General features: G+C 41.2%; 1 protein-coding gene across 7 annotated transcripts in view; it reads left to right on the top strand.

The window, feature by feature from the left end:
• Positions 1–9,581, top strand: part of RYR3 (ryanodine receptor 3) — a 750,252-nt gene that overhangs the window by 705,317 nt on the left and 35,354 nt on the right. For all 7 annotated transcript variants that reach the window (XM_072625274.1, XM_072625277.1, XM_072625272.1 and 4 more), the window contains 6 exons: positions 314–402; positions 1,217–1,345; positions 2,533–2,637; positions 5,720–5,801; positions 6,593–7,920; positions 8,551–8,609. In XM_072625274.1, coding sequence (XP_072481375.1) covers positions 314–402; positions 1,217–1,345; positions 2,533–2,637; positions 5,720–5,801; positions 6,593–7,920; positions 8,551–8,609 — 1,792 coding nt within the window. The remainder of the gene's footprint in view (positions 1–313; positions 403–1,216; positions 1,346–2,532; positions 2,638–5,719; positions 5,802–6,592; positions 7,921–8,550; positions 8,610–9,581) is intronic.

The following is a 9,581-nucleotide window of genomic DNA, read 5'->3' as shown; positions in this document are numbered from 1 at the left end:
GTAAGTGGTCCATAGCTATAGGGAATTGATTCCACACCTGGCAGCATAGGAACTTGTTTCCAGAATTCAAACTATGTAATCCAAACAACTATCTCTCCTTCATGCTCTTTATTTTTATTTTTCCTCTCCTATTGAAAAGAGCTGTCTACAAGGTAAAGACAAATCAACTTGTAAGCTCTTCAATGTCTTTTTTTAAAAATGTCACTGCCTTTAAGATTATGTAGGTAATAATATATTTTCACTTAGCTCAGCTAGGTAAGGATAACAGTAACCAGAGGGAGGCAGCATTCATTCCCAGGGATGGTTCTTTCAGACTTTCAGAACTTCCTTCGCACTCAAATGGGCAACACCACCACTGTGAATATCATCATCAGCACTGTGGACTACCTCCTGCGCCTTCAGGTAAGCAGAGATTCTCGGCAACAGCGCTGGAGTTTGTAGCCATTTCCCCCAGAAGCTGAGGCTGAGGTTGAAACATTAAGATACCAGAGATAGGTCAGGACTCATTAGAAACTTATTTAAAAGGCAACTTTCAGTCTCTAGCTCCACAGGTGTAGGGAATCGGGAGACTGAGGCAATATTCCAGGTGATTCAGACTTCTTAAGTATATATTTTAGGAGGAGACCAAAGCCCGTGTTATCCATTACACATACAGAGGTTTAGTGCTTTCCCATTCTTCATCTCTCTGCACTCATATTGATCCAGCCTTAATGAACAGCAGCTGTAAAATAATGGGGGGGGGGGGGGGGCCGAGAAGGTTTAAGGAAGAGTGAGGGGGAAAAAATTCTATTAGAGGACAGACAGGTGAATGGAGTTTGGAGATAAAATGTACATAAAGAATTTTAGTGAAGGTCATGGAGTTGACTATGTCTAAGGAAAATCTCCTAAAAACCAAAAAAGGCACAAATAATAAAATGACCTAGGGAAAATGACAAAGCAATCCTTCCGGATCCTTACCTTGCATTTTTCATTATGACCCATTGGTCTCTAAGACCAGCTGCTGATGGCCACTTAGCTCTGGCCAGCTCTCTGTGGTCTCTTACAGAGGGGCATTTAGGCTGGAGAGATGTTGGGTCTCTGGAGACTGCGCTTTTTCATGGAGTCCCAAGGTAGTGCCAGAGCTGAACAGAAATATGAAGATAAGAAATTCCCCTGCACCGTTCTGTTACACTTAATTTGGCTGAAAAAAAAATCAATTTATCTTGTTTGTTTGTAGGAGTCAATCAGTGACTTCTATTGGTACTACTCAGGGAAGGACGTCATTGATGAATCTGGACAGCGAAACTTCTCCAAAGCTTTGGCTGTGACCAAACAGATCTTCAATTCCCTTACAGAATACATCCAGGTAACATGTTCCTGAGCCCATGCTTAGAAACATGTTGCTCTCCCTGTGTCACAAATGTATAAACATGGGATATCCAGAATAAAACATTAAGTGATCCAAGGCCTGGATCGTCTTACTGCCTCACTCTGTCTTAGGGCAAGCCAGTGAGCCATTCTGGTCCTTCTAGTTCTCACTCAGGGTAAAAAAAATCCTTTAAATCTTAAGACTGTTGCCCAGAATCTTCAGATTCAAACAAAAATGCTTAAGACCCTTTGAATTTATAAAAGATGGGCTCTAGATGGTTCTTTTGAAGCATATAAATTACATGTAGAAAACATTAAAACTTATAATGCAGATTTTGGATTTAGTGCCTAGAGAATCATGCCACGTGTAGAGAAAATGACATTTCCTAAAGAAGCCTAGAGAAATGTACAAATGTAGAGTACTTTCAATCTGGTCTTATTTGGTATTTAGGCATTTTTTAAGTAGGTTTTTAATACATCTGTGTTACATATCAAACAAGCTGTTCTGAAAGCAAAATTGCCTTCAAACCTAATTATCCCTACCAAGTGATGTCTTAGAGGAACACTTATCATCAGTGCCACTCATTCAATAAATAATTACAGAGCACAAACCATGTGTGTAGAATTTTGTTAGGCTTTGTGAAAAATATAAATCAGTATAATATCCCTGCCTTCAAGTCAAGTAGAGGAGATGTGTGCAAAGATGACGACCAGTAAACAAGACGAAATCCGTCTAGAATCAAGTTCTAAATCAGTGTCATAAACAACGAATATTTGTTGGTTTTAATTCAGAGAAGAGAGAGGTCCCTGAGAACCAAAATGGACAGTGAAGTCGTCATTAAGGAGGCAGACTTTGAGTTGAGTTTTATATGAAGAAGGATGGGATCAAGATGAGAAAAGAGGGCATTCTGGGCAGCAGGACCAATCTAGGGGATGAGCACAGAGGCGAGTGTCTAGCAGCACATCAAAACCTTGGTGGTTTCTCTTACACAAACGATTCTATGATCAGAAAATATCATGATATACTTGAGGAAAAATTGTCTAAGCCATGAAAAATGATTTTAAATTATTGAATAATAAACTTAACAGGAGACAAGTGTCCCTTCTTTGAGGTTTTTATAGGCAGAAAATTAGCATTTGGAATATGACTTGACTCTTACATGACAGCTGTTTTTGTCTCCATAGGGCCCTTGCATTGGAAATCAGCAGAGCCTGGCTCATAGCAGATTGTGGGATGCGGTTGTTGGCTTCCTTCACGTGTTTGCAAACATGCAGATGAAACTCTCTCAGGTACAGGCACCCGTAAGATAAGCAGCACAGGGCCCAACAAATGGCCTGAAGGGAAACGTATTAGAAGAAAATGTAGTCCAGGAGACATTTCACATATTTCAGAGGTATATTCTCCTAATAAAGTAAATAATTTCTTTGTCAGAGAAAAAATAGAACTCTTAGCAATCAATGAAACATTTTCATCACCTGTTGAAGGCCAGACCCTATGCTAAGTACTGGGGATACAAAGAAAGGTAAAAAATAGTCCGTTTCAAGGTCAGAGTCCGATGGAGAAGATAACTTGTTGTCGTTGTTGTTTAGTCATTTTTCAGTCATGGCGGACTCTTCATGACCCCATTTTGGGTTTTCTTGACCAAGATACTGGAGTGGTTTTTTATTTCCTTCTCTAGTTCATTTTACAGATGAGGAAACTGAGGCAAACAGGGTTGAGTGACTTGCCTAGGGTCACACAGCTATTTGAGTGTCTGAAGCCAGATTTGAACTCAGAAAGATGAGTCTTCCTGACTGTAGGCCCAGCACTTTATCCACTGCACCGTCTGGCTGCCCTAAATAATTATACAAACAAGACTTGTTGCAGGATAAATCTGAAATAACCCAAGAAGGCAGGCTCTAACATTAAGGGGAATCTGGGAGTCCTTTAGTAGAAGGTAGGATTGTGGCTAGTACTGGAACATCTGGCAGCCAAGATGTGAGAATGAGGAGAGAGAATACGAGGCGTGAGGGAAAGCTACTGAAAATACCCTGAGCTGAGAGATGGAGTATCATGTTCAAGGAACAGCAAAGAGGCCAGTCACTGGATTTGAGAGTACTTAAATATAATGTGTAAGAGGACTGGAAACACAGGGAGGACTGCAGGTTATGAAAGGCTTTTAAAGCCAAACAAATGATTTTATATTTGGTCCTGGAGGTAATAGGGAGCCACTGGAGTTTATAAAGTATGTATGGAGAAGGAATTAAAAATTAAAGGGAGGGAACGATTATAATGGGATTATCTGTCTGCTGGATAATATAGGAGGGATGGGATAAAGAGTATATTAGAGGGGTTGGTCTTAAATAAATGGTCAGCTCTTCAGAGACTGAAATAAAGGAGAGAATGAGATGTCAAAGAATTTTGAGGTGAGAAATGGGAAGAAGAGGGAGCTTATGGCAAGTGGTCTTTATTTTCTCATACAGTATGAGGTACAGTTCTCAGCTAAGAAGGCGTGAGGAGGAAATAGTATGGTAAGCTTAAGGAAAGAAGAGAAGGTTTAGAACAGTCTCTGTGGCAAATGGGATAGAATGCCCATTAGAGAAGAGTAAAAGGACTGTCTTACTATGTTGAGCACTTAGTTGAGACTGGATAACAGAAATGAGCAGTGCACACAGTCCATTCTGTTTTATGATTTCCTCCGGTCCTGTTCAAGCATGTGGACTTGAACAAGGGCCTCAAGAGCAGAGGATGACATCTATAGAATTGAGACTAGGAGGAAAGTAAAGGTAGTGGTAAAAGAGAAGAGGGTTTAGTGAGGACAAAGAACACTCATGGGAGGGTTGAGGCATATAGAGAGTGATATAAGTATATGAAAAGATAAAAGGATTTTAGCTTTTGCTTCTTGAAGGAAAGTTAATTATGGATGCTGGCAAGATCAAGGTACGACCATCCCTGTGGGTCACTATGTGGGATGGAGGAAGAAGTCAGAGGAGTTGAAGAGGTAAAGAAATTTGAAGGTTGCAGAGTTTGAGGCTATGTTAACATATACACTGAAGTCCCCTAGAACAAAGGCAGGGCAGCTAGATGGAGCAGTGGATAGAGTGCAGGGCCTAGAGTCAGGGAGAACTGAGTTCAGATGTGCCCCTTAGACACTTACTAGCTGTGTAATTGGGCAAGTCACTTAATGTGGTTTGCCCCAGTTTCCTCATCTGTAAAATGAGCTGGAGAAAGAAATGGCAAACCACTCCAATATCTGCCAAGAACACCCCAAATGGGGTCATGAAGAGTCAGACACAGCTGAATAAGAAACCAAAGAAACCAAAAGAATAAGGGCATGAGTTGAAATGGAGAGGAAGTCTGTGAGCCCAAGTGCTAATCTCCTTAAGGAAGGGTGAAGAATGCCCTCCATTGAGGGCTGATATATAAACTGCTCCTCTAATTGCGATCAACAAATTGGTGATAAACTTGAATGGAGTGAACCTCAAAAGATCAGAAGGTTTTTAAGTAGCCGTGAGAAGTTGTTGTTTGCCCTTCCTTCTTGAAGGGGGCCACAACTTTGCCACATGCAAGCAAATTGAATTTAAGTGAGGGAGGCCTGTGCAAAGTCACCAGCCTTACCTTCTCCTGTGGAGCCATCTCAGCCCAGTGGCAAGATAGAGATCAGGCCAACTGGAGAGGGCCTCAGCAGTGAGGAGTAAGGAGTATTCTGACACCCTGCCTAGGAACAATATTGGGAATTGGTGTGAGACTTCTGGAAAAGATGATTAGGGTTGCTTTGTTCAGTGGGGGGGGACGCAGGGAGAGAAAGATCTCTGAGCTCAGGTTGATAAAAGGAAGGGAATTTCATGAACTATGTAATGGGAGTTCCAAATGCCACAGTGGAAAGGGCAGGTAGAGCTAGAGCAAGACATGAGAGGAAAAGGGTTGAGGTGAATGGGGATGAGACATTGGGAAGATGGAGTTAGGAAGAGACATGGTCTATATTTGGACAACTGGTGATACATCATTTCATGGATTGAAAGTGGAAGAATTGGGGAGAATTTGTAACTCATAGGGGTTGTAAATTTTGCAAGAGAATGCCAGTGGCGTTCCTCAGGTATTGGAATGTTCTTTTAGATTGGCTTAACATTTTACATGAACTTTGCTATCTTTGAAAAAGGGAAGGCAGGAAGCCATTTGTATGATGTCCATATTCTGATCTGTTTAAATGGGCTGTGCTCTAATAGGTTTCACCATACTGTGTCAAATGATGCTTTATCCCCGCTAATACTAGTTTGTTCCTGGAGGCCTAGGTAGCCTTCGGCCAGTTTCCCCAAAACATAGTATGCTTGCTCCCTGCTCTCTCTTGTGTTAAGACATCACTTAATGTATGGGTGTCCCCTATTGTTCTAGGATTCCAGTCAGATCAAGTTGCTGAAAGAACTCTTAGATCTCTTACAAGACATGGTGGTGATGCTGCTGTCCCTCTTGGAAGGTGAGGCTGTTTGGCATAATTATAAACTCACAGCTTCTTCTTTTCTTGGTTGAATGACTGCACTAATCTCATTGTTCTTTCAGATTTTTCTCCTGTCAAGTCTTTCAAATCAAGCTTAATAACATATATTGGAAAGACATAATATCAGGAAAATGAGTGGGAAGGGATAAATAAGTAGAGGGAAAGGGAGAAAGGGAAAGAAGACTACAGCCAACTGATTTCTGCCAATAGGAAATACGTAAACATCTACAGAAAAAAAAACAGAAACCTTTGTTCCCTCTCCTTTCTCATTTGTTTTCATCTAGACTGCAGTAAACTTTGTATCCATGCCATCTAACAGGGAATTGTCTTTGGCTTCAAGAGGATGGTAACAGTATCACTTATCCCTCTGTACTTCTCTGATACAGTTGTTTTGGCATTATGTCAAAGGAGAGGGCCTGGCATACTCCAATTCATTTATTTTTTCTTTGTTTCTTGGTGGAACATCTATTCTGGCTTTGATTTACCCCCTCATATTTCCATGTCTTACTCCCAGCATACCGCTTAGTGTACAATCAAGTAATTTACTCATTTGGCCTCCAAGTTTCCTGGAAAGAGGGACAATGTAGCACGTTGGAAAGAAACAGTGTTTTGTTGGAGATGGCTTATACTGACTTAGGAGAGCTGATTTTTAAATTTCAGTGTAAGGAAAACATAGTATCATATGAATGTGAATAGTTATTTTTACCTGGTCAGTTCTATTATGATTCAAGTATATGTACATGTGTGTATCTGCTTATCTTGCCTCACAGGGAATGTTGTAAATGGAACCATTGGCAAACAGATGGTTGACACCCTTGTGGAGTCCTCTACCAATGTAGAAATGATCTTGAAATTCTTTGACATGTTCCTGAAACTGAAGGACTTGACCAATTCAGATGCCTTCAAAGAATATGACCCAGATGGGAAAGGAATTATCTCCAAGAAAGAATTCCAGAAAGCCATGGAAGGGCAGAAACAGTATCCACAGTCAGAGATCGAGTTCCTCCTCTCCTGTGCAGAGGCTGATGAGAACGAAATGTTTAATTACATTGATTTTGTGGACAGGTTCCATGAGCCAGCCAAGGACATTGGGTTTAATGTGGCTGTGTTACTAACCAACCTTTCGGAACATATGCCCAATGATTCCCGCCTACAGTGTTTGCTGGATCCAGCTGAAAGTGTCCTGAATTACTTTGAACCATATCTGGGGCGCATTGAGATAATGGGTGGAGCCAAGAAAATTGAACGTGTTTACTTTGAGATCAGTGAATCTAGCCGAACACAGTGGGAGAAACCCCAGGTTAAAGAATCTAAACGGCAGTTTATCTTTGATGTTGTCAATGAAGGTGGGGAACAGGAAAAGATGGAGTTATTTGTAAACTTCTGTGAAGACACAATCTTTGAAATGCAGCTGGCCTCTCAAATCTCTGAATCTGACTCAGCTGAAAGGCCCGAAGAGGAGGACGATGAAGAAGAGTTTTCCTGTGTAGCAGAAGCTGAGGAGGATGAAGAAGAAAACAGATCTTTGGAGTCTGCTTCTGCATTTGCCACAGCCTGTGTCTCAGTGAAGAAAAATGTGTCCAGTTTTCTGAAAATGGCCAGTCTGAGAAACCTCAAGAAGCAGTACAGGAAGGTGAAGAAAATGACTGTCAAGGAACTGGTGAAAGTGTTTTTCTCTTTCTTCTGGATGTTTTTTGTGGGGTTGTTCCAATTGTTCTTCACCATCGTGTGTGGAATCTTTCAGATCCTCTGGAACACTGTATTTGGGGGTGGCTTGGTAGAAGGGGCAAAGAACATCAGAGTGACCAAGCTCCTTGGCGACATGCCTGACCCTACACAGTTTGGCATCCACGATGATGTTATAGAAGCCGAAAGGGCAGAAGCAGCTGAGCAGAGCATCACAGCTGACCTCGTGCACTTTGTAAAGGGGGAGAAGGGAGAGGCAGACATCATGTCAGATCTCTTCGGGCTCCACCCGAAGAAGGAGGGTGGCACAAAGCATGGTCCTGACCCTGGCCTTGGGGATCTTTCTGAGATCATTGGAAATGATGGGCCCCCCACGTTAGAGAGCACAGTTCAGAAGAAAAGGAAAGCACAGGTAAGCATAACTCATTTCTCTTACCTTTCTTCATCCCCAGAAGTGCTAATATATCCTGGAAGCTGCTGCAAACTGTCCTTACTAAAGTCAGTAGTTAGATAAATCAACCATGTTTTAGATTGCACTGGTCTTGGAATACTGAAACCCTGGGAACCTAAAACATAGGGAGTTCCCACTGACCAGAGAGCTCTCATCACACACCATGGTCTATGGTGCATACCTTGTATTCCCTAACCCTATCCCACCCTCCATACCTGTGCTGGGAATCCACATTTAGTTCTCATTGAATGCCAAAGTTGAGACAGACAAGCAAGACATAAAACGAGTCTTGTTGATATGAGATAGTACATCTGCAGTGACTTAGAAGATGCCTCCCTTTTAAAAAGCCACGATTACCATAATTGACTTAAGCTTTCAGGATGTTAACACATCTTCATCAGAGGAAAATGATTAATTTTCCCCTTTGTGATACTCCCATGTTAAGTGCTTCATAAGTCATATAGACTTTACTTATATGTAAACAATTGTTATTATTACTATTAATATAACATTCCTACTTGTATGGAAAACCAGCCAACCAGAGCAAAGGAGAAAGTAAGGTATCCTGTTTGACTGTTCCTTTTTCTCTAGGCAGCAGAAATGAAAACTGAAAGTGAAAGAGAAGGAAAAGTCGAATCTGAGAAGGCAGAGTGAGTTCTGGTTGATGTCTTCTTGGTGTTTCCTGTTCTGTTGCCATGGCTAATAGCCAAGAAATTCATTCCACATCCAAACCTCAGTGGCGAAAAATCAACTAGTATTTTTCTTTAGACTGAAGATCTCTCTGGCTTTCATCTCTTCTTGATCATTTCCTCCTGTTCCACAACCTCCTCTTTTATCTTCCTAGCTGGTTTAACACACACACCCCTCCCCCTTCCTACAATATCTTCTTACCTTTCTCTCCCTTAATATTTAGATAACTTCTTCCCCCTCCTTCAATAAGAGCTTTGCAAATCAGACTTGAGAAGCTTCTAATGCACCTAAATTAATCTCACTGTGGCTATTGGTGCTATTATGGTGCTGCAGGAAAGTAAATATTCAAACCCAGGACACACTTTCCTCTGTATCATTTGGAATCATCATATTGCACGGAGTGTAAAGGCCTTAACTTCTCATTCCCTGTGGTTTAACCCAAGAATGCACCTTGTGCGCAGCACTTAGCAACTTTAGAAAGCTGTTTGAGAGAACCAAATACAGATTAAGTACAAAGTAAATGCGAGAAGGGATTTAAAAAAGGATGAAGTATATAATACATGACAACTTGAAATCTTAAAAAATGATTATTTTTGAGCCAGTATCCTTAAGAACAGGTCATATAACTTCAGCATAACTGCACAGATGAAGAACCATCTAAAACCACAAGAGTAAATAATAAGGTATATACCAAAGTGTCCCCCACCACTCATTCATCATTCATTCAATGAACATTTATTGAGCACCTACTGTGGGTGGGGCTGTGTGGGATAAAGAGCTGTATCAAAAAGAGTTTTTGTCCTTCAGGACCTTATGTGTCTCCTTCCTACTGAACCTAAATTCTCCTTCTGTGTACTCTTTCTCTCATTTGTGACCTTGGAGTCTGACATTCCGAGTTAATCTGAGCGAAGTGGGTTTCTTATTATCCCTTT

This window comes from Notamacropus eugenii, chromosome 7 (genome assembly GCF_028372415.1).
Source record: "Notamacropus eugenii isolate mMacEug1 chromosome 7, mMacEug1.pri_v2, whole genome shotgun sequence".
NCBI classification, from domain to species: domain Eukaryota; kingdom Metazoa; phylum Chordata; class Mammalia; order Diprotodontia; family Macropodidae; genus Notamacropus; species Notamacropus eugenii.
Note: the sequence above shows the minus strand (reverse complement) of the source record. Positions and strands in the feature narration are given on the sequence as shown.